Source organism: Phodopus roborovskii, unplaced genomic scaffold, assembly GCF_943737965.1.
Source record: "Phodopus roborovskii unplaced genomic scaffold, PHOROB, whole genome shotgun sequence".
NCBI lineage: Eukaryota > Metazoa > Chordata > Mammalia > Rodentia > Cricetidae > Phodopus > Phodopus roborovskii.
This window is the reverse complement of record NW_026126542.1, coordinates 631,711-657,549: the sequence shown is the minus strand read 5'-3', so window position 1 is coordinate 657,549 and position 25,839 is coordinate 631,711. Positions and strand designations below refer to the sequence as shown.

At 44.4% G+C, this 25,839-nt stretch overlaps 1 protein-coding gene across 3 annotated transcripts in view; it reads left to right on the top strand.

Annotated features, from left to right (window-relative positions):
• The window catches only part of Apba1 (amyloid beta precursor protein binding family A member 1), a 64,284-nt gene that overhangs the window by 17,057 nt on the left and 21,388 nt on the right, over positions 1 to 25,839 (top strand). For all 3 annotated transcript variants that reach the window (XM_051200126.1, XM_051200125.1, XM_051200124.1), the window contains exons 2-4: positions 10,687 to 10,782; positions 14,003 to 14,042; positions 15,388 to 15,533. In XM_051200126.1, the coding sequence (XP_051056083.1) occupies positions 10,687 to 10,782; positions 14,003 to 14,042; positions 15,388 to 15,533 (282 nt within the window). The remainder of the gene's footprint in view (positions 1 to 10,686; positions 10,783 to 14,002; positions 14,043 to 15,387; positions 15,534 to 25,839) is intronic.

The following is a 25,839-nucleotide window of genomic DNA, read 5'->3' as shown; positions in this document are numbered from 1 at the left end:
TGACCTGTTCATCACTTTTCTACTAAGCTAGAAGAGAATTAGGACTGTGGTCCCTAGTCACAATTTGAAAGTCTATCTTAAAATTGAGCTGATATATTCTTCACACAAGGTGTTGTACAAGACCCCAGGGATACTGTATGTCAGCCAGAGCTCTGTCTGCACAGTGTTCCACTGGAGACCAGTCCTTTGTCAAGTCCACGGCCAGACCACTCCACCTGTTTGTCTCTTCAGGCTCTCATCTGAATCCTTATTTGATGTCTTAGACTACTGCCACATAACATATCATCCCAACATTTAGCAGCTTTGCAGCCTGTATATCTGTCACACTGCAGAGCCTCTGTGGGGCTGCAAGCTGGCATCGGGGTCGGGGGTGGGGCTATTACCATTGTAAAGCTTTCCTGGGAAAAGCTCTTCTCCCAAGCTACCATGCTGTGTGTAGGATTCAGCTCTCCAAAGCCAACTGGCAGGCAGCCTTGGTTTCCCATTGATCTTGGCTGGGATCTTCTCAGTTCTTTGCCCCATAAGTCCTGTTTCACATTTAAAATATGCAAGACAAGAAGGCTCCTGAGCCTGATGGCAAGATGGAAGCCATAGTCCTTGGTAACCCAATCAGTGAGTGGCAATGCACCACTGTCATTTTATTTCATTGTTTAGGCTGATAGATGACCCACATGACCTTCCCAGGGAGAGGATTAAACAGGGGTTTGACTTTCAGGAAGTAGAGATCTTTGGAGGTACCAGAAAAGTGTCTCTCCCATGTTTGGGATCAGTCATTCTATCAGCAAAAAGCAGCTGGCCTTAAAAGCTAAGGGTGTATTCTGCCTCTGACCTCATCAGCCATTTCCAGGTCCTAGGTGGTTGTTCCATCTTGTGGCTGTGAGGGAAAAAAACCCATGGGTCCCAAAGTGACTGGTGGACAATGAAGCCAGAGTGTGTGTGAGCTAGCACAGAGGCAGAACAGATGGTTTCACCCAAGAGTGTAGGGTGAAGGGACACTGTAGACATTTTAAGAGAGAGGGTTTGTCTGGAAGGACAAACATATCCTTGGCATGCTCTTAGCCTGAATTTATTTTCAGTCTTAAGAGACTGCCAGTGTCCAAAGAATCTGCTGTGAAGACTGGTGAGTTGTGGCTAAGCATTCAGTCTCTGTGCCGGTGGGTCTCCTTAGACCATGGGAACAGACATGCCTGCTCTACTGGGCTGTAGCCTTCATCCCTGCTCAGTTGCACTTGGGCCTCTCGTTGACCCAGTGTATTGCATGAATATTGTTTCTCTCTGGGCCAAGATGTAGGGATGATTGGGGAGCATGCCATTCAGGGGAATTGCTGGGTTGGAAGAGGCCTGCAGGGTGGGCGGCCTGCAAGGCGGGCTGGCCTCAAGGACAGCTGTGGTCCCAGCACTATGCTCTCGCCCTCCAGTGTGGCATGTGGGTCCTGTCCCTCATGCTTCCATCTCAGCACCGTCTTGCTGCTGGCAAAGTTTTCCATCACAGACGTGATCCATAATTGATGCAGCCTGAAGAAGGGGATGATGAATAATTAAGTAGGTTTCAGGTGCAGAATTGCCATTAAAGGAAAGGAAGAATGAAAACAAAACAGCCAGGACAAGGGGTTCAAGTTCCATCACGCCAAAAGGATGCTGTGTGTAGATGTTTCCTACATCACAGAAGGCTTGGGTTTTGATTTTGAGTCTTCTGTTGTCTGATAACTCATGTGTGAGCAGCTCATCTCTGGCTAATACCTGAGAAAGTGGCAAGCTTTCCCTGGCAGCAATGACTCCCCTAGCTTTGTTCTGATGGCTTCAAAACCAAAGTAGCTTCCAAGAGTGGTCAAGGGAAAATGGCTTTACCAAAAGCCAGAGAGAGTTAATTGGCAGAGAGTATTAGTCTGTATACTTCATAATGAACATCTAATGATTTCTCCCTTTAAAAGAAATATCAGGAGAAAAAAAGCATAGATAAATGTCTAGCTCAGTCATTTAGGAACACTCTGAGCACAGTCCTGCAAATGGCTTTACTTCTTGAATGTTGGTTACTAGCCACAGGAATTGCTGGCCACTGACTGAGGCTATGGTGGGTACACTCTGATTGCCAACAGGACTCATCAGACTCACAAGAATGGAGATGAGAAAGATGGGCAAGTCCAGAGATGGCAGTCTCTGTAATGCTGCCTCCCACAGGCCACAGGACTTGACCACACATAGGAAACTACCTGTTTAAATGGCAGGTTTCCCAGCTATAGGTTGCTTTAGATCCTATGTGCTTTGATCTACCGTTTAGCCCTTCCCACAGCCATTAACTGCTAATGGCTGACAGAGGGGCTTGGTGGGCAGGAAGCTGACTCTCCTGTGAGGGTAAGGGACTTTGTGCAGCCATGTCCCTCCCTGCCACCCCGGCTCCATCAATCAGTCAAGAGTGTAAGAACTTGGGAGGCCTCTCATCTTCTAGCACCCACTACCTCAGCCTCCCTGTGTTCTCTCCAGCTCAGTTCTGCCCAGCTCTCTCACTCAGGTCTCCCTGTTGGCTCTGGCCCAGCAGGTATGGTTGTTTTTGAGACCAAACCGTGCTGACCAAGAGGCAGCTCTTTCTGGTTTGTCAGAGCCCCTCTCACTTGGCAGCACGTGGAGAGGTTATTAGAGCACAGTGACAGTGTGCAGTTAGTGGTGGTGGGGAGGGTGGTTTCCAGAAGCTTGTGCTGTTGGGCCCAGCCAGCAGCTGATCAGAGTTCCCTGATCTCGCCCCACACACCCAGGTGCATCCCAATCAAGGCCTGGGAGAATTTTCAGCCACCCCTTCCTCCTCTACCAGAGCGGGACAATTCTTCACAGGTTCTATAAACACAGCTGACGTTGGGTTGTGTGAAAGTCTCTGGTAGCACCTCTGTGCTGCGTTTACTTCCCCCAGAAATAGTAGGTGCCACTGACAACAAGGGTGGGCCAGATTCTTCTCAGAAATATCAGCTGATGATGCTGCACCAATGACTGCAGACAGTCCCGGCCACACAGCACTGAAGGGTTAACGTAGAGGGTCAGACACTGCTGGTGGTCACATCTCCTGTTACCAGTTGCATTATTGACAAGGGCACCCAACACCACCAAGACTGTCCACCAAGTGGCACTGAGATCGGGATTTCTTCTCGGCACCTAAGTGGATGCTCTAGAGCTCGCCCGTTGCCCAGACAGTAGTTGGGAGGATGGAGAACTTTTGGATGTACCAGTTTGAAAGTCAGGAAGACGAGGTATGTGCCCCTTGGGCTGCCCCGGGGTTTGCTGCCTGGCTTCAGTTCTCTGCTCCTGGCCCAGTTAGACTGTTAGCTGCACTCTGCATTTCCCTTGACAAGTAGGGAGTAGGTGGAAAGAGAGCATTGCCCAGGATAGAAGGAGATGAGCTTGGAAGTGAATGGTGGCTCAGAGAGCAAAGGCCATCTGCACTGAGCCAGGACCTGGGAAAGGGGTGCTTGCTGCTGTATCTCCCCCATGACTGCTGCTGTTGATTCTCTGTGTTCTGATGGATGAGTTCATCTGGACACCTCATCCCCCCATTCTAGGCTGTGGCATCTTTCACTGTTGAGGGCTGACACCTATCAATGGCTATTAGTGCCTTGTGCACAAATAACTGCCTGGCTGGAAAATGAGAAATGTGCCCCTGCATGGTGCCAGGCACACAGTGAGCCCTTTGAAAATGGTAGCTGTTGCTATTTCTAGAAGATGTTGTGTTACTAGACATTTCAAGTGTAGCTGTGTCTCTTCCTTTGCCTACTTTGGTTTGAGACAGGGTGTTTCCACATAGTTCAGGCCAGCCCTGAACTTGCCATGTAGTCCAGGGCATTCTCAAACCCTTTCTCCTCCCAGTTTCAGCTTCTCATGTGCCAAGATTACAGATGTATGCCACCGCAGCTGGCTTGGTTATATTCAGTTCAGTTACTTTTCTTTATATTAAGTTAAAAGTGCCTGGCCTTTGCTCCCAGAACCTAGGCGAGTGACCCAGAAGGCATGAGAGGTCCATCAAGGAATGACTGGACTAGAAAGGGAAACGAACAAAAGGCTTCCTCATTTGTCCAGTCTCATGCATTTCAAATACATTAAGTGAGGCTATTTGGAGCAAGATACCCTGTCTATAATACAGGCTTACTATTTGTTGGTTTACCCTTACACTGATGGTTGCTGTATAATTAACTGGTTAATCTTTTGCCTTGAGAACATGGCCTCAGAAGCTTAGAGCTCTTGTGATGATAGCAAAAAAAAAAAAAAAAAAACAAGTGATTTTTGTGTTGCTCCCATGAAATCACCCCCTGAGCTGAGTGCTGCCAAGCATAGCTCACTGGAGTCCTGGCAGCTTCCACACAGGGTTAGGAGCTTAGGGACAGGAGCTGAAGGATGATGTTGGTGGGAAAAGAAAGAACAGAAATGGCTTGGAGTAGGTTAACGAGCAGTTCTCTCCAAATTTTCCACCAGTATTAAATGAATCCATTATGAATGTATATGCAAAACACTTCATTAAGCCCAAGCTATTATCATCTTAATGACATAATTATGCTCATTCAATGCCTATACTGACTTTGCTACTTCGCCACATTTAAGGAAATACAAATGTGCATTGATAATGTTTGACTTATACTGTGGAGTGGATAATTACGCACTACTTAATCAGCTCCAAATTTCAGAAGTGTGAACTTGCATTGGGGAAACAAAAAAGCTCACCACATATTTGGGTTTTATCAAAATAATTCTAAAGTGGAATAAGGTTAATATAAAGCAACTCAGAGAAGGAAGGAAGCAGTGTGTACTGTTTGGGGAAAGGAAATAAGGGCAGGTAAGCCAGTAAGCCAAGCATAAACAGAGCACCATCTGGGAACACTGGGAGGCAGAAGCGCCCCAGTCTCGAAACAAAGTAAGAACTGGGGCATGTGCCATGGCCCGCCCTGTGTATCTACATTTGAGATCCCATGTAGAAAAGCAGTCAAAGCAGAATGTTGTCCGGGCTGGAAAGGATTGCACAACAAAGTGTTCAGTTACAGTGTATGTAAAAGCCACTTCTGTGAGTACCGGTGCCTACTGTGGTGTTCACTCTACTATTGTGGGAGTGCGTGATATGCAAACAAGGATGACAGAGGATCATCTAGAATGAGTGGAGAGCCATGGGTACTAATAACCATGTGTGTGCTCAGAACTTACCCGACTATATAAAACTCATTTTCATTTGCTTTATCAAATGATACAAGATAGGTGTCTGTGTATTTCCTGTTCATCACACATATTGAAATCCTGTTGTATCTTTTATGAGGGCCTTTGTCTTGGGTACTTGGAGAAGAAACATATAAATTAATTATTATCCTGCCTTTGTTGTGCTTATTGAAATACTATGCCAAAGTACTGTAGTTTTATAATGTACAAGGGAAAAAGTCAGGCAGTCCATGAATGGCACAGACACAATGCATGCAAGCCATTCAAGAGGAAATCCTCTCACCTAAGAGGATTGGGAAGATTGCATAGGAGAGAGAATACTCAGAGTGTGCCTTCTGAGGCAATTGCATATTTAGAGTCGAGGCGAAGGGCAGAAACATGCAGGTCAAAGGCTGGAGACCATAGGATTCTGTTGGGCTTAATGAAGATGAGTTAGAACAAAGTGGTAGTGCTGAGGGGAACAAAGAGATAAAGCCGAACTTCAGGGTGCTATAGGTACTAAGATAGTGCTCTTGTATTCTAGACCTGTTCTCCAAGCAAAGAAGGTAGATTAAAGGCTTGAATTGAAACTGGCTTGCCCAGAGAAAAGAGAAAGTAGGTCCTTGGGGAAGAAGGCTTGTATATTCTTAGTAGGTATATTGGCTCCTTAGTCATGGGGCGGGGAGGGGAGTGACAGAAAGGAAACCCCTGTGTCTCCAGGAGTTGTTCTCTGTAGGTTAAATGACAGAGTAATGCAGTCCCAGGTAGACTGACCAAACTATATAAGTTTTCAATATTTCCTTTCTCCCTGCCCTTCATCGAAGTGAATTTCTGACACTGTGTTTCTTTGGAAGAGAGAAGCACCAGTATTGCCTGGGACTCAAGGCTAACTAGAGCTGGTGGCCATCTTTCATAGGTGTCCTCACTCAGTGGGGTACTGGGGTCATCTGGGCTGTGCTGGAATTAACAGGCTTAGGGCAGGTGGGCGTGTCTTTGCAGATCAATCATTCCAGCAGTATCACTTTTAACTTTCAGATCCTTGGAGCGCTTTCTTGCATGGGAAGCAGCGGAAGTGCTGGAAGTTACACACAGCAGTTGTAGACACCCGCCCCCAGCCAGAGCCACTAATGAGCTATTTTTACCAATATGCGGTTGAAGTGTTGGAGCTTATGAATTAATGTAGTCTTTGCGGTGTGGTTTTATAGTGCCTCCTGCTTGCTTTTCCCCTTTATCCATGAGTGAAATTTTAATGAGGAAACAAAATGAGACGAAGAAAGCATTCATGGCTTGCTGACCCTCTGAGCCTCTCTTAAGAGGAAAAAAAGAACAATGTGAGATTGGAATTGTAAAAGATTGCTCATACTAGGTGAGTGTTGTGTAGGTGCCCAGACCACAGCTGCCCATCAATGTGCTCTCACACCAGCCAAGCTTCCTGTCACCCTCAGCAGGTGAGTCAGAACTGTCTTCCCCCTTTCTCAGGAAGGGTCACAGTGGGCAGGCCAGCCTCAGAGCTATGAGCAATGAGGACTGAATTCAGTCACTAGTCTATTAGACACCAGGGGTCGAGAATTTAATCACTTTGTCATCCTAAAACACAAAATACGCTGTTGTGTGTTCAGCCATGATATCAAATTAAAACAACATAGTCATTTTCAAGGGGAAAATGTGTTCCTGTGATCACACTGTTTTATAAAATGGGCTCTTGGTGTTACAGAGTCCTATCTCAGGAGCCTTCAAGAGCCTTCAAGACGCAACCTACTGTCGTATGAGTTATACTTTAATATACTTTAATATGTATAATATGTATAATAAAGTAATGAGTATACTTTAATAACTACAGACTCGGGAGTCCCTACAACAAATATGGGGGGTTTTTTGACAGGAAAGGGGCCTGTGCAGCCTCTGCTTCCTCTCACAGGTGCGCTCTCATCACAGCTGTCATGTCAAGATTTGGTGGTTTATATCATGGCTAAACACATAACATCGTATTTTGTGTTTTTAGAATGACAAATGGTTAAATTCTCAAGTCTGGTGTCTAATAGACTTGTGACTGAATTCAGTCCTCCCTGCTCATAGCTCCGAGACTGGGAAGGTGACCTGTCCTCTCTGACACTTCCTGAGAAAGGGAAGACAGTCCTGATCCACCTCTTGAGGATGACAGGAAGCCTGGCTGGTGTGAAAATTGTTAGGGTATTGGTTTGGGGGGGTACAATTTACTTTTCAAGAAAAGTTATCGAAGTATACAATCAAATAGCCTTCTTCATTCATGGGTGACTTTGGTTGCATAAACGGAAAAGAGTTTTAAAATTATGGTCAGTTGAGTGACAGCGTTTCCTAAGGGCCTCCCTCAGTCATGTGACACTCCTGTTCTTTCAGGACACTGCTGTTGTTGTCATCATCCTTCCACATGTGGCTTTGTGTTTGCAACATCACAGGCTGGGGATTTATAAAGAGTTTGTTTGCTTCGTAGCTCTGGAGGCTAAGTCCTGGGCACAGACTTAACCTGGTCTGCCAAGGCCCTGTGTGCCATGTGAGAGCACGGGAGAAGGCAAGCATGTGCAGAAGAAAAGGGTGAACTCTGTTCTGGTTTGATTTCTGTCTCAAAGATAAACACCATGATCCACAGCATCTTGGAGGATAAAGTGGTTATTTTATCATACCCTTCCAGGTTACATTCCATCACGAGGTGTCAGGGCCAAAACAGGAACTGACGACAGAGGGATGCCACTTGCTTCTGCTCAGCTGCCTTTTTTTCTACAGCCCAGAACCTCCTGTCCAGGGCTGGCACTACCTAAAGTGGGGTGGGCCATCCTGCATCAATTAGCAATCAAGAAAGTGCCCTCATTCTCTTTTTTTCCTCTCAAGCCTAGATTTCTCCTCCTATGTATTCTCTCTGCCCACCTGCCTATCCCTCTCCTGACTAGCTATTGACTGTCCACTTTTCACTTAGACCAATCAGATGCCTCAGGCAGGCATGGTGAAATAAATGCAACCCATGTTCACCCTGTTTAAAAAGACAGCAGGAACAAATGTAACACACCTCCACACAGTTAAAGTAACATTCCTCAGCATAAACAAAAGGAACACATCTTTGCCCAGTTAAAGTGGGGTTGAAGGCAACAGAAGATTTTGAAGCAGGCATTTAAATACCTTTTGCTTCATCCTTGTAAGGGTTAGGTCTGTTTGAAGGTGTTTGTGCATGCTTGCCTTGGTCAGTGAGCAGCCATTTGTAGCTCTCTATGAAAAAAAAACAAAAAACAAAAAAACAAAAAACTCGCTAGAGCCCAAGTTAGAGTCCTCACAGGAAAAATACATTTCTAGAAGTCAAGATGAACAATGAATGTTCTACACAGAATCAGAGAACTCACTACTGACCACTAAAAGATGTCATCCCAAGGAGGCAGTGGGCAGTGTGGTCCCTTACCTTCTTCAGTGCACGTTGGAAGTGGTATAACCAGGGTATCACACTGAAGGCATCTGTCTGTGCCTCCCTTTGCTAAGCCCCTAACTACTTTGAAGGCCTAAGCCTAGGCACCTGTGTGATGATGGAGACAAGATTTCTACTGCTGAAGAGCTCTTAGGGCTTAGGCATACACAAGTTTAATATAAACTACAGCACATTCCATAAAGGAGACATGAGCTCTGATTGGCTTCTAAGAAATCCCAGAGAGGGGTGAGCTTCTGAACTGAGCATTGAATGTGGGGGGAAGGACAGGATGCTGTGGACCGAGGAAACTCACCAAAGCCTGTACATGAGCTGATGGCTACAGCACCAGGTGTCTGGGGAGAGGTGGGCTCCTGGTTAGGTCAGTGTGGGGAGTGACCAGCAGACTTGTGTCCTCCTCATCCACAGCATTCTCTGGTGGGCACCCAGCACTACCCCACCTACTTTACTATGGATCTGGGTTCCGTCTTTCACATCCCTGCCCACTGTCTAGATAGATTTCAGTGATGTGGGAAGACAGGCTATTTGTAGAATATTGGAGTAGAAAATAAATAAGTGGGAAATATGGGGCTGTCTGTCAGGTAGGTCCATATGAAAGATGTCCATGACCCTGAAAGCAAGCAGTTCAAAAAACCCAACTGCAGTGGCTTCCCTAAAGCTCTGAGGGAACCTGAAAGTCTTTGGGACAGAGAAAATTACTTTGGGAAAAAAAATCAAGTCACAAATATCAAAAGAAGCCCTTTCAATGTGAAAAAAACTGGGGAGATTTAAGGTATTAAATTCTCAGCCTTTCCACATTAATTTTGAGTCAGCCAAACAGTGCTAAATCTTACTGCAACCAGCAGCTCTCTTGGGCAATGACTGGAAAACGCTGCATGCTTCTTTTGAAAGGCATGCAAGACTGCTTTACTGTGGCTAGGGGCCATGGGGCCTGGGATACTTTATATCTGCTGTCTTCTTCTGCCTGTCCTCCTGCCTTCACTGTAGTGACAGATGTCTCCACATCACCATGTAAGGGGTTCCTGGACCCTCACCTCCCTGCTTAGAATCAAGCAATATGTCCAGAGACTGTGGGCACATAACTTCTTAGCTAAATAGTGCTCTTCGCTGCGTCATCTATTGGTGTTCCCTGTATTTCTTGTAATTCTGGCTTTTTGGAAGAGCCCAGGCTCTCATCCCCACACTGGGAGAATACACCCTGCATGGTTACTCTCACGTCACATGTGGGCTCTCAGATCTATCAGCCACAGCTGGGAAGCACCGCACTGGCCCTCCAGTGCCATCACTAAAGAATTGGTAACCGTCTGTGAGGGCGACCCAAAGATTTCAGGACCACATGGAACTTTCTGGTATCATAGGGGAGTGTTTCCAGACCTGTATTTGTCACATGGCTTGCCTACTTTGGTCATTTCATTTAGCATGTACTTAGGGGGTACTTGTGTTCTGTGCACAAACCAAGGGTTCATGCCCACCACTGGTGCCTGCCTGTGCCCACCCACCAAGGCACCGCCACACTAACTCAGGGGCCATGCTCCCTCAAACCTGTCTTTCTAAGCCTTACTTCAATCCTGTCATTTGACAGAGGGTCTCTAAAGTATGCCGCCATGGTCCAAAACTGTGGTTGGAACGTTGAAATGTCTGACTTTTCAGAGGCCTATGCATTAAGAGGCAGCAGACAGACATCTGAGCTGACAAAGACAATTCAATGACCAGGTTTACTTTTCATTTTCCCATTCAGATCATCTTGGGCAGGTGGCTTGAACTTTTGTAATCTAAGTATTTGTAACTTTCACTAGGAAAAAAATAGCATGCTGTATAATACACCTTTAAGTTTGATGCCTACCGTAAGTCCATATTTTCTTTAAAATGTTAGCCTAATGGCAGAGAAAGCCCCAAAGCTGTAGAACTCCTTTGAAGAGATGGAGTTGAAAGTTTGGGTGGCCGGGTCTACTCAGTGTGGTTGGTAGTTCTTGCCACGGAAGCGTCTCCCACTGCATCGTCCCCTCAGGGCAGTTCTGTTTTTAAGACACTTGTCACATCCTCGGTTCTCACTGCTGTCTGTCCCTTTTGCTGTGTTCCAGTCTCCTTCTCCTGGCAGTTCCTCACCCCTGGGTGCTGAGTCATCAAGCATAGCCCTTCATCCCGGTGACCCCACAGAAGCCTCCACAAATAAAGAGGTAGGGTACCATCTTCATTCCTGTTGCCTATTTTGCTTCACCCCAATAAGGCCCTGAGGAGATATATTTCTTCTCTGATGTGTGAAGATTGTCAGTGAAAGTCATGATCTGTCAAGTTTGGTAGTCACTGGCCACAGGTGTCTGGTAGTTATTGAACATGAGAATTCACACCCTCAGGCATACACACCACTTGGCATTCCAGGTGCACAGTACCATCTGCAGCTGGTTACAGACCTTTTGCATCACAGGACACTGAACCTCAAAAACTATCTGCCAGCATCTTTTCCAAGAGAACTTTCTGTGTAGATGGAATGAGCCACTTTGGTATTGTCAAGGGTACTCACTAGCCTCAGATGCCCATAGAACTCTTGAAACATGGCCAATCAGACTGGGGGACTAAAATTCTCATTTTAACTATAGGCCAGAAGCTGCTCAACAAGGAGGTTGTAAAGTTCTGTGTTTACCTCACTCATGGGGGACATACTGAACTCTGTTAGAGCTTTTAGTCATGAGATGTGATTTCTGGGGCTTGAAAAGGATGTGTATTTTTCCCTGAGTAGAGCCACTGCCTCCTTTAACACCCCCTACCCTCTCATCCAAGGTGATGGGCACTGCCTACTGTGGGTCCACACCAGGTGACCATAGTCCTGCACAGCGATGTGTGGGCCCAAGTGGGGCCAGCTGTAGATGCTCCTTCATCAGCCCTGAGAATCGATGAAGAGGTCCACCTCATGCTTCCTCACTGTGCTGACAATTTTATGTTAAATTCAGTGAGGAAAAGAAAAGCGTTTTTACCTAAACAAAGATTGTGTCCTATTTATGAGAGGGAAGTATAGATTTATTAAAGTTTTTCTAGAAATATGTTTTCTCCTCACCTAGTCTGTGCAGACTCTGCCCCTGGAACATAGGTGACAGAGCCACGGTCCCTGCTGGCCCCTTTTGCCCTTACTTGGTACTTTCTTTACTCATAGCACACTGGTGGGTAAGAAGGGAAGAGTGGCTACTGCAGTGGCAACAACAGAAACAGACATTAGCATCTATTAAGCATTTGTGGTTATTCCCGGCACCAGGCTGAGTGAGTCACAGACTGAATCTCATTGGAGCCCTTCAGTGGTTCTGGGCCGTGGGTATCACTCTCCTCGTATTAGTTCTGAAAGCCAGGGCTTGGGTACCTTAGGCTACACAGCTCACATGTGGCCAGCAGTGGTCTGAATCTGAAGTCCTGTGGGCCTAGGTTCTGAACTGCCAGGACCTACTGCATCTGGTGTGGAAGTGTGTGGTCACGCTTCCAGTTGTCATGACTATGGACTATACCGACTTCAGGTGACCCCTGATAAACCTTGAAGCCCCGCTTTAATTTCCTCTGTTGTTTTTACTTTATCTTAGACAGGGTGTATTGCTGTGTCCAGTGCTGGAGTGATAGGGGTTACCCTCCACATCCAGCCTAGCCCTTAATGTCTTGAATGAAACTTTCTTAGTTCTTGCTAAGGGTCAACCAATGTTCGTCTCAGTCCACATGTGAGAAGGCAGGTCTCATCAGGTATCTGAATATTAAGCTTTCAATTAGCATCAGCTTAATGGAGAAGGTAATGTGTTAGTCTCACAGTTCCTGCAAGGCTTGGCACAGGGCTCTGCATATCTTTAGAAATGATGAAAATCCTCATTGTATGCAATAGATACCCTTTCATTTAAAAAAAAAAAAAAAACTATTTTTAAGTATTACCCCAGAACAAAATAAATCTGATCATGAGCTAACAAATGGAGAGTAGCCAATGTACCAATTGCCTGCCATTACTGCTCCCAAGTAATTCTCCTGTCTTGTAGCTTCTACTAAAACAGGTTTTAGCATTCGGAGAAGTGTCCTAGTAGCCCAAGAAAACTGAATCAGTTTTTTAAATGTACCTGGAGACTAAGCCACTTTGATGATGCTAAGTGATTTCTTGTTACTTCCCCCCACCTCCGAACACTGATAGTAAGGGCAGGAAAAGGATGGGAAATGGTCTTTGGCCCCTGTGAAGAAGCTAGCTGCTTCTGCATAGCATGGACTCTCTGGATGAGAGCATGGGTGCCCTAGCCATACCTTTCCTCATATGCTATGCAGTTTCCCACAGAAGCATTACCAGCCAGGAGCTTCCGTTCTTGGTACCCAAGAGACCCAATTTCTTTGACATAGGTGCCATTCCTTCCCAGTGAACACATTTGCATGGGGTCCTATGAGAGTTGCCCTGTGTGGTCTACCATGCAATTAGTGTGGAATTCCTGCCACTGGCCTGAATGATGAGGTGCGCCAATGTTAGCATGCTCTGCATAGTAACAGGACACCCTAGTCCTCACCCACAGCCTGCTCATCTAGCCCATCAGGTACCCCAGAGCATACTGTCATCTAGCAGGTTGGTGTACTGAACAGATGCCCTCCTCTAAAACGCACATGCCCCAACAGTAATCTTGGCCATGTAAATCCTACCTTTTGCCCATTTTAGTGCTTACTTTCAGATCTGAGCTGTCCTCTGAGGCCCCACACATTTCAGCTATGATACCATTTGAAGCAGAAATCATTTGGAACAGAAACGATTTCTCTGCTCTTCTCTCCTGGAGAGACATAGGTGCTTATGAAAGGAGCCTGTGGCAAGCTTCGCTTCTTAGCCTGCTGGTATAGAAACTTCCAGCCAGATTCTAGAAGGTGTCTACCTCACCCCATCCAACAGTGCTGTTAAGGCTGACACAAAGAAATGCCAGTATTTCAAACTTAACCTTTTATTTTAAAGAAACACCAATTTGTGACTTACAGAATATGGAATTTTTCAACTTAAGTGAAAGATTACAAGGTGCAAGAGTTTATTTTCCTTTTAACCGATACCTTTGTGTCAAAGACCTAAAGGAAACTCTGCAGGGAATCTTACTCTCAAGAGTACAGTCATGCTATTGGTGCATTTAGCAATCAGTAGTTTTCCCACACTGAATACTTTTTTTTAAAGCTTCTCTGGAATGTAGGGGGATTTTGATCACTTCAAACTTCAGTGGGCAATTTGGGGTTTTAGGTAACCTTAATAGTAAATGCATACGTTTATCCACATTTTGCTCTTTCTAATGAAAACTGGTCGATAACTACTTAACAAATGCCACCGGTGATGGATTTCTTTTTTATGTTGCATGGACACTTTTGCTAATGCATATTTCATCATGCTCTGCCCTTTTTGAAACCTCTTTGTCTTAATTACAGTCAAGAAAAAGCTTGGCTTCTTTCCCAACCTACGTTGAAGGTAAGAAAATATTGAATACTGGGGTCACTCATGAATCTTTTAGTATTTGAGGTCACTGAATATAAAACAAAATAGGGAGAAAGACCACAAACTTGCAATATTGAATACTGGGGTCACTCATGAATCTTTTAGTATTTGAGGTCACTGAATATAAAACAAAATAGGGAGAAAGACCACAAACTTGCTAACTCTGAGTATCCTTAGACTGACAGTATAATAGCTGTGAAACCTTTGTTCTTACTACAGACAGAGGCTGGGATAGCCAAGCACTAAAGCTATGCCCCAAGCACACTGTGGAGGTCCTGACTAACAGCCCATTTCTGTGTTTTGACTACAACCTTAGTTGTGAATAAGTTTTAAGTTTGTACTCTGGACAGCAGCTTCTCATGAGGAGAATGAAAATAAAAACCCCTTCAGATTAGCCCTACAAGAAAGAGGGGAAGCAAATTGTTTCCATTTCAAGTTATTTCATTTCTAGAACCTGAGGTTTCACAGTGGGTTATATTTTAGTCTCCTCAGAATTGTCATTCAAGTCAAAGAAAACATATTTTACTTGCAATTTAAATGACTGTCTTTAGTGAGTCTGTTATAAGTAACAGTTGCAGACATGCTTTAATTTGGGGTGTGGATTTTTGGTGATTGTGATTAAAATCAGATGTCCCTCTATTTAAAACAGATTTAATTTAGTGGATGGGTGAGTGAGAAGAGAGCAATCTGATTTTCCTTGGGATTGATCTCAGTGTGAAGCCAGGAGCATTGTGGTCTGTCAGTTGACAAGACTGGTGCTATCAGTTTTCAGAGTTAGAGTCTGATGCCATTATAGAAAAGAAATATCCCATGTTTCCTCCATCACAGACCAAACAGAGGAGGAAATAAGGGAATGGTATTTTCCATTATTACAGCTTTCTGTTCCTTTAACCATAACAGACATATAGTTTATAGACACATATGACAGGCATGCAAGTCAAAATGAGTATGGCACGGCCCTTGTTGCCAAAGAGCTCATGTTCCAATCCCTAGTACTATGTCGGGGGAGTAGGGAATTGCTCCACCTAAGGCTTCACATGTCAGGCAAGTATCTATAAGCAAACTTTCAACAGTCTTCCTGTCTCAGCCTCCCAAGCAACTAGGATTCCAGGCCTGGCTAAGAGACATATTTTTTTTTTATTTACTGTTGGACTTTGATTCATAACCAAGTAAATTATATTATTTTCTCTTGGTAAATTACTCTTAAGATATCTTAGACCACAAGTGTAAACAGTGAGCTTGGGGGTTGGCATGCAACATCCAGTATGTGGTACCCTTCCATGACATTATTCACTCTGTATGTCTCTATGTGTTACAGTCCCTGGACCTTGTGATCCTGAAGACTTGATCGATGGAATTATTTTTGCTGCCAATTACCTTGGCTCCACGCAGCTGCTCTCAGACAAAACTCCCTCCAAAAACGTACGCATGATGCAGGCCCAGGAAGCTGTAAGCCGGATCAAGGTGAGGGGTTCTGCATGGTTTGAGGGGTGGCTGGAGGCACCTGAGCAGTCAACATCAGACCACAGCTCTTAGTGGCTTAAGACACTGCAAGCAGGACTTATTCCTGCCTAGCTAAAAGCCTGAGTCTATACATATAAATGCCATTCAGGTTGATCTTAAGAATACATACATATATGGCTGTGGACTTTGCTCTTTAGGCCTCTAAGATGAGGTTCCAGCACAGGCTTTCTACTGACTAGAGGCCCCTGATGAGAGCAGTCCTCTGTTAGGCTCTATTCAAACGGTCTTGCTTCCAGTAAAATGAGTGACCAAATCTTCACTTGAGTAGGCTGAGGGAAACCAAGAAAATCCCAGCTTAAACTAGTTTGAACACACTCATAACCTATTTTAATTAGTTTTATCAAGACTTAAAAGGAGAAAGCCAATTGGATACATCAAGAACCAATTTCAATAATTCATAAGTAGCTTGAGCTACTCAGAATCAGCCTGTAAATGTGGAACTCTATAATTCTAGGTGGTATTATGGTGGAGATTCTAGAAACACCAAAGCAGCAGGGACATTTAGTTCATGCTATCCAAATGCCCTCATGCTGTCAGATGAAACACACTCAGAGCCGACATCACAGCTTAAGCCCAGAACCAGAAAAGGGAAATGTTAGTATACACCAATTTATTCTTTCTAGTTTCCTCTGCCCCTCTCTCCTTTGGTACCATATAGCCTGGTGTGGTTATAGAGACTGAGAAAAGGACAAGGGAAGGCAGTTGATAAAGGAAAAGAACCCTTGAGCACTCCCCTTATGTAGGACTTCAGGGGACGGTAAAGGTTAAAGTGGGTCCCTTCCCCCTAACCCCAACAGCTCAGAGGAAACTAATCAGTAGAGGTGCCAGGTATATCGGGAAGGGAGATTTATTGTGGCTCATGGATTCAGAGGTCTTAGTTCACGGCTAATCTGTGGTTGGGTATGGTTTCTGTGGCTATAATGAAGCAGAGCAGCGAGGCCGAAGAGCTTGGGGAGAAGTGATACTCACCTCATGAAACAGAGAACTGCATGCTGATCCTCTCTCCAACAGCCCTCACCAGCACTCAGACCTGTACTTACCACTTAGTGTCTCTCAGGTCAACAGAGAATCAAGTCAACAGGAGTATCCACCTCTTGTCTGTAATTAATCTCCAAATGAAGAAAACAATGAGGATGTAACTCTGCTTAATACCTTTTCCAAATCTCCCCTGGTACACTAGACAAACTTTCAGCTATGAGCCCCTAAGAAAAAGCAAGTTAAACACTTCCAACGTACAATGACTAAGTTCTTAATTCCAAAGGGGAAGAGTGATGACAAGAAGGGCATGAGCTGTCATACCCAAACACATAGCTAGCAGAATCGAGTAGCATCTGAGGAGAAAGGGGTGGCATAATGAACTTCAAAGGTCTTGGGCAGCTTCACCTGCACACTTGCCAATTGTAGCACACATGGGCTTGTCTCAGATGGCTGTATGCACTGTCTGGAACTTTAGTGGTATATACGTCCTGTTCTTGCATCTCATTTACTGGCACCTCCATTTCATCTGTCTTTACCCTCATTTTCATACACCTAGAGGGCTACCCCCAGACCAGCATCTCATGGCAAACACAGCTCGAGCAGTAGCTGGACCTCCTTGGATCGTGGCTACAGGAACCTCTGAATGTCTGGGCAACTAAGCACAGCAGAATGATTTCTATGACAATAATCTGTAGGCATCTGTATGCACACAGGTCACCCCAGCAGCCTTTTCTTTCCAGGAAAAGTCTTCCAAGTCATTTTACATTTTTATATCACTAAGCCTGCAGTGAATAAGATCTTGCTGATTCCTGAGGTGCCTTCAAGACATCTTCCTATCTTATAACAAAGTACTTCTCTCTTTTTTGAAGGGTATTTTTTAGAAACCACACCTTCTGTAGCCTCAATTTTTCATGGACTTTTAAACCAAACCGCAAGGTTTTCACATCTTTCTACCCTGCTTCTTGCTCCCTGCTCTAACTGTAAACCTGACCAAAAGCAACAGCAGTGTCCATGCAATAGCCTGAATCGTGGCTGTCTAAAGCTTTAAAGTCTCCAGATATAGACAAACTATAACACAAATAGCCTCTGGTCTAATTCCAAATAAATCCTCATTTCCATTAGAAACCCCATGAGCAGTTTTTATTATCTGTGGTGTATTGATTTGAGCTCTCACCATCATCACCCCTTGAGGCCCTGGTGAGAGAGAATTCTGGGGACTCTTAACATATATCTCCAAACTTGTGAAGGCTTCTGGACCATGTAGTCAGATAGCCCTGAGGATAACACCCCTCCTGGTACGGTACCAGTGTTCTGTTCATTTAAGAGGAAAGGTGGATTTCGGGTCACAGCTGCAGAGCCCATCATCCTGCTATTTCTGGGCTGTGGCAGAATAGAGTATCAAGGCAGGAGCAAAGCTGCTTGCCTCATGGCAACCAGAAAGAAGCCAGGCTAAGACAGTAAGATTGTAAGTTCAAGGCCAGCCTGGGCTGTATCACAAGTCCTGTCTCCAAATAAGAGGAAGCATCAGATCAGCCGCCCACTCACACTGCATTTCCCCAGGGTACTGTGATGTTCTCTCATTGCTTCATGAGGTATCTGTCCATTGTTGCTGCTGCTGGAGCTTCCCTGTGTCAGTCCAGTTCTCTCCCTTAACTACCCTCAGTCATGTAGTAAGCTGTGGCTTTTAAGACACCATGGATATGTGAGGAATTAAGGTGTGTAAGTGGATACTGTCACAACACTGATGACACTCTTGATGTTGAGTCTGGCTGAGCAGTTATTCCACCTGTCAGGGATCCATTTCAGCCACTTCATCTGAGACACAGACACCTTGCCTGTGCCTTGATGGCCCTTCGTAATATGCATGTCGTATCTTAAAATGAACCTCTCCCAGGGTAATGGAAAACAGGAAGATGGGTTCTTTTAAGAGAAGCTCCTCTAGCCTGGTGGTGGAGCACACCTTTAATCTCAGCACTCAGGAGACAAATTTAGTTAGGCAGATCTCTGTGAATTCAAGGCCAGCCTGAACTGTTTCACAGAGAAACCCTGTCTGGAAAAACCAAAGGAGAGAGGAAGAGAGAGACGGAGACATGTATCTTGCCTGACTCCCACCAAGAAGGCACCATGAAAACAAAGTAGTTTGACCCTCACACTGAGTTTTCAAACTAGGTAATGCTATCAGTAGAACATCGCTGACTGAGCTGAGCTGCACAAGTGAAGTGTGTTAGTCAGGTTTCCAATGCCATGACAAATACCAAAGATAAACAAAGAAAATGGGTTCATTTAGGTTCACGCTTCCACAGGTGTGAGCTCAAAGTCACTTGCCTGGGTTGCTTTGGCCAGGAGTGGTCCAGTACAACATTGGGGAGTTCATGGTGGAAGAAGCTGCTGTCCTCATAGTGGCCAGGAAGCAAAGAGAAAGGAATGAGTCGGGGACCTGATAACCCCTTCAAGGGCATGCCACCAATAACATGACTTCCTTCCACTAAGGGCCCCACCACGTCCCAAAAGTACCACAATGCGATGACCAAACCATTGCACATGGACCTTTGAGAGAACATTCCAGATTCAAGTCACAGCAGTTGGCCTAACATTCCAGATTCAAGTCACAGCAGTTGGCCTAATTACTTTGATTTACTTCACTGTGTGGTCTTTTTTCCATTGTCTCCATGATCTTAAGTTAATACATCCCCAGCACAGCTCTTGAAATGATGCATACATCTCTTAAGAAAAACAAGCTGGTTTTCAAATGGAGTCTCTCATTCAGACTGCAAGGGGGACAGTTCTGCAAAACACATAGCATTAAGTAAGGTCCATGAGTGAGTGGTGCTAGCAGCCTCCCCAAGGCTAACCATACTACAGAGACCTGTCACAGCTTGCTTGATGACTTCCTAACAGATAGGAACTAGGTCTGTGCTTGGGGATGGGTAGAGACATCTCTGGGCTGGAACTAAGTATGTTCCACACTCTGAAACCATCCAGAACAAAGCCACACATGAGAATTGTATCAAAATACCAACTTGTGTGACCAGGGCCACATAGGTGTTCTTTCTAGAATGAAGCAACATTCTGACTTTAAAGGTTCCTGGAGACTCCTTGCAACAGAAAACTGTTACCTCAAGGTTAGTTTTGCAGAGGTTCTACTAATCAGATCCTCACAATCTGGCCTTATATGGGGCTTTGAACTCCCACATATGAGTGTGTGTGTCTTCTACTCCTCGTATGACACTTAAGGGCCAGGATGGCAATGGCAGGCAAGCAGCAGCATCCTCCCTCGCCGGCTCCCTTGGCACCAGCTATTTCCTCAACTGCTTTCTTGCCGACATACTGGGGGCTGACAGTGTGGTCCATCTCCTTCAAGTCCATCTCCCTCATGAAAGAGCAGACCCTTTACTCTGAAGCTCCCCATAGACCAGCACCCAGAAATCCCAGAGCTCAGTTAAACCTAAAACTAGATGATGCTTTCAAAACGAGCAAGTAGCCAACTGATTATAAATATGTTTCAAACCTGCCCAGAGCAGAGTGGGTATTTGAAAAACATGTATTTATCCTTCACATCTAAGTTGATGTAGTGTGAGATATTCCCTGTAAAGTAGTAAAATTAAATGGTTCCATTTCACTTACAGCTTGTAAGTATCATTTTACAATGTGCTTCTGTGTGCTGGAAGGAACTGCTTGCCTGTCAATAAATATTTCCTGCTTCGTGTTCCTTTTATATCCATCTAAATGCTTGTCAGAATGACACTGCACACAACCATAGGCTTTTCCCACTTTAAGTAGAGATGACACTGTAGTCCATCCCACCTGGAAAGCAACTGAGTTGGGAGCTGGCTCAGACCTGTTTGCAGATGGAGAAAGGATACTTCCCCAAAGTTCAGTGGGCTCCAGAGCACAGTCACCCACGCTCAGGAAAAACCACTGTCTAATCTAAGAGGGTGGATACTATGCTCTTCCTACAGAGAGCCTGGCCCTTCCAGAGCAAGTTCTTCTAGGGTACCTCAGCACAGGGGACACAGAGCACAGCAGGACCAGTAATTCCAGTGTCCACTTAGAGAGGAGGAAGGGAGGAAGGAAGGAACTTCGGTTTAAAAGGCTGTTTCTATGGAGAGTTTTGTGATAGGCACTGTAGAAGTAAAATTTAACCAACACCCAGTCTTAAACCTTGAGCAACTGGCATTCCAATTAGACCAAAAAGACTGTTAGGGTGATACTACTGCATGGCAAACTGAAGGGTCTGAAAACAAAACCTTGTTCCATCTGTCAATACAAAGAATAAAGCAAGTCTCAACAGCAGCAGCAGAATTAGAATTCTCCTGCTGTTGCTTTCCCCAAGTTTGGTTGGTTCCTTCATGTGTCCTTTATGCCTTTGTCACTTACCATCTTTTAGAAGAAATACTCTCCTTGCAGAAAGTGTGCATGCATGTGTGTGAGTGCACGTGCGTGCACACGCACACACACACCATCAACAATAACAAACTTAAAGATGAATCAGAACCATGAGTCTCAGAATGTGGTCGAGGGACCAGCAGGCCAGCACTGTGTAGAAACCTGATGGACATTCAAGCTCTCCATCCTGACTGCAGACTTCCTGAGACAGACACTTAGTGAGAACCAAGAGTCTGTAGTGAAAAGCTCTGAGCCTACTGTGCATGGTGGCCTGTAAATTGCTGCCTAGAAACATTATGAAGCATTTTCTCAACTGTATTCTTCAGAACTCCAGTCAAGCTGAGTACTTGCCACTCTGTATATTTCCCCAATGCATTTCCTTGTTAAAGGCTTGGAGAATGGATTTTCTAAGATGGCTGGACATAGGTGTCCGGCACTCACCTTCCCTCCGCAAATAAGCAACAACTACAAGTAAAGAGTGTGTGGCTGTTATTTTGAGCTAAGTGATTGGGTTAAGGTTCAAAAGTCTAGGATAGCATAGTAAGAGAAACACAGCCAGGGGACAGGGAGACTAGTCTGCATGTACAGTGCCCAGTAATGAATCATAACCAACAAAGCTGCAGGCAGGCCATAGTACAGTGCCCAAATGGAAATAAAGCCAAATGCCTAGCAAACTGCATACTGACATAAGACACATCTTCAGGAGAAAGGTACTCAGAAGCCCACCCCCAAGAGTAGTCATGATTTGCCCACCCCCAAGAGTAGTCATGATTTGATCTACTAGATGCAGAAACCTCAGGATAGGGACACAAGAAGTGTACCATGTCTAAAAGGATGTCACTCTTCAGCAACAAAGTCCAAAGAAATCAAAATGGAAGAAGTACATGCTAAAGGATTTTAAAATGCAGATATAAACAAGCTCAGTGAGATCCAAAAGAATATTTTAAAAGCATCAAATGAAATTAGGAATACAAAGCAGGACAAGAATGAGAAATTCAGAGATTTTTAAGAACAACCAAATAGAAATCTTGGAATGAAAAGAGACTGCTTAACCAGAAAATACCAAAAGACTAGATCAAGTGGAAGAAATTACATCTGAATTTGAAAACAGGTTTCTTGAATATCCAGTTCAGACCAAACAAACAAACATCCACAGGAAGAAGGCAGAGAAGGGAAAGAGAAAAAAGAAAGCCAGGGGCGATCCTATAGCCCTATAACCCCAGCATTGCTGTTATTCCCACACTTGGAAGCTGATCAGGAGGACTGAGAATTGAAGAACAGCCTGTGCTATATAGTAAGACTGTTCACAAAAGGGTGTAAACTTTTGTAACACTCTAAAGTGAATAAATATCTATGTCATCGGTTAAGGACACAGGAAAATTATTCCATGAAATAATATCAGGAGACTTCTCTAATCTTTGGAAAGATATGATCATCCAGGTATAAGAGGTCTATGGAATATCTAATACTCCTAACAAGAAAAGATCTTCACCCCAGCATTATAGTCAAACTGTCAAAATAATTTTACAAGCTGCAGGGTGAAAAAACAATCTCTGTCACTTCTACTGTATGCACAGTAAAACTGCAACAGACTCCTCAGCTGAATTCCTACAATCCTCTAGTCTGTGAAGGAATGGAATAGCACACTCCAAGACCTACAACAAAGAGAAGCCAGCCAGAATTACTCAGCCAAGCAAGACTCTTTTCAGAAATGGAGAATTAAGACCTTCCAAGATAAACAAAACTGATTTATGACCCCCAGACCACCTAAGGGAAACCTACCCACAGAAGTCAAAGAAAAGTAACTACCATCACTAAGGTCTGTGATAATGTAAATCCTCTTACAAGAATAGCTACACAAAAGACAAATGGAAAAGAATCAAGCATTACCTCTCCAACAGTCAACCCAAAGGTAAGACAGGAAGAAAGGAAAAATATCCCCACAGCCAAAGGAAAATCATCAGGGCCTGTAGAGATGGTTCGCTGGGGAAAAAGCCCTCGCCACACTGTCAAGACCTGAGTCTGGACCCTGAGCACCCATGTAATCGTCTGCCTGTCCTCCTAGCACTAGGGAAAGTAGCAACAGGATTCCCAGGGCAAGCAAGCTAGCTAAACTAGCTGATCAATGCACTCTGGGTTCATTTGAGAGACCTTGCCTCAGTATATAAGGTAAACTGAGGAATATGCCTCTGCCCTCCACCCTCACAATACATATGGGCATGCACCTATCACATACCCATGAAAACATCAAAATGACAGGTGTAAGTCCTTACCAATCAACAATAGCCTCTGATGTAAATGAACTAAATTTTCCAGTTAAAACTTAACGGACATGCTGAATGGATTACCAGCAGACAAGAGCTAATCTGCTTTGCAAATAATTACACAGAAAACATAGGGGAAAGTTGCAAAATGACACCCATGAAGGAATCCTGGAATAAGCAGCAATAACTATAGGAATAGGCATTAAGACAATAACTTTAAGAAAAGATAAAGGTAGTCACCACTTGATAATAAAGGATCAGGTCAATAATAAGATATGTTAATATGCACCTAAAGTACCCAGTTTCATACACAAACATTTTGACATGTGGAGACAGGTTCCAATACAGAAATAGTGTGGAATTTCAGCACTCTGCTTTGGTTAATGAACAAGTTGTCCAGACCTCCTCCTAAAGTCAAATCAATACCAGAGTTAAGTTATAAAAATAAATCATGTAACTTCATACCCAGTAACTACAGAACACATTTTCCTCAGTTTAGGATTTCTCTGAAACAGATTATGTGTTATGTCACAAATTTAAAAACATTGAAATCATATTCTAGATCCTTTCTGATCGCAATGATTGATGGAGCTGGAAACCAGTTAACAAGTGAACCTCTGGATGAACATAAAGTGAAGCATAGGGCTGGGACAACACAGGGCAGTGACTCACTGAGGAACTGAGGGAGATTAGTGCCCTTCCCAGGCCGGCAGTCGATAGCTGCTAGAGGAGGGGAGTCGTTCTTGGAGGGTCTATCAGTTACTTTTCTGTTGCTATAATAAAACACCACGATCAGGGCAGCTCACAAACGAGAACGTTTAGTTGGTCCTACAGTCAGGGAGTGTAGAGTCCATGATGGCAAAGGGAAGGCATGGTGGCAGGAACAGCTGCGCGCTCACATCTCAAACCCTAAGCAGGAGGCAGAGAGCACACTGAGAATGTCATGCGTCTTTTGAAACCTCAGAGACTGCGCCCAATGACACACCACCTAATCCTTCCCAAACATATCTGCCAACTGGTGACCCAATATTCAAACATATAAGCCTATGGGGGCCATTGCTACTCAAACTACCCAGGGAATGTGGCTCCTGGTAGGTTTCCCATGCTCCAGTGGATGGCCTACACTAGTGCACATGTGGGCAGTACTAATTAGACTTAGTAAGTTACAAAAAGCAAAACAACAGCAAATGACATGCAGTTACAAAGGGAAGCTATTGGGGGAAGGGGACATTGGTTTACATTTTTATTGTACACATGGGGGAAATTCTCAACAAATAAAAAGTTATAATAGAAATACAACCCAACTGTGAGAAGGAGTAACACACCCTATGGTAACATCCTACGGTTACATTTAAGAAACTTTGCAAATGCCCTGTTGAGGTATCTCAAGGACTTAGAAAAGCAAAAACTAAACTAAATGCAAAATAATAAAGATCAGAAATAAAACAATACAAAAGATCAGCGAAGCCAAGAGTTGGTTGCTTGCAAAGATAAAGATGGAAACATAAGTGATTCAACAGAAAGTTAATGCATTAATGGGATGATTAAGAACTGCTGACTAGTTAGAAAACCCCTGAGGATATAAACCACATGAATAGAATAGTAATAAGTGATGGACAGAATTCCTACCATACAGCAATGCCCTTCATATTATTTAAACAGTAGCTCCCATAATCATTCAAGCAAGGACTATAAGGACCATGGTGTGTTGCCCACTACAGCCTTGCCGGTAGTGCCTTAGAAAGATTTGGGGGACAGACTTCTTGAGAGAGTTTTGCCCCATGTCCTTATGGTTTGGAATGTCCCTCCCCAAACAGCTCAAGCACTGTGACTGAAGCCTGGGCTAGCTTCCTTGCCATCCTTTCTCCCTGGATTCTCACTTCATTTTTGACTCCTCAGCCAGATACTAGAGCCGTCCTCAGAGGCACAGATGCCTTGGGTTACCCACACACAGAGTGGTGTCTTCGTCTCCATTCTTTCTGTAATCTGTGAGGCTCGTGTGGTGACATCACAAATGCTGTCGAGGGATTGTGTGTTGCACACTTTTTTGTTCAGACCATTCGTTATCATTTTTCTAATCTGTCTTTATTAGCCCATTCCAGAGTTCACATTTTTCCATTCTTTAGTGACTTCTTTTAAATATCCAAAATTATAGTTTCATTGTAGAATTAAATGCTCTGTCACTGTTGCTTTGTCTGAGTCATGTCATTCCCCAGCTTGCTTGGAGAGATCAGTAGAAAGGATGCTGCTGGTACCTGTCAGGCCTCTGCATATACTATTGCCTCATTCACTGCTCATACTGGAGTGTAGGGAGTCCTGGGAGGTAGGTATTACCAGCCCCATTTTATGGGAAGCTGAGACATTCCAGAAGAAAAGCCTAGGTAAACTGCACAAGGGAGGAGAGACAGCAGGGCTAGATTGCCTGGGTCTGAACCACTGTTCTGCTACTCACAGCTGTATGACACAATTACTTAGCCTTTCTGTGCTTGTTTTTTTTTTTTTTCTCCTCCTCCTGGGTGGCTTACTATAGCTCCTGCCTCAGAGGGTTGCTGTAAGCTTTGACAGTGACCTGTGAAATGGTTAGAAGGGTCCTGGCTTAGGACCATAACTCAATAGAT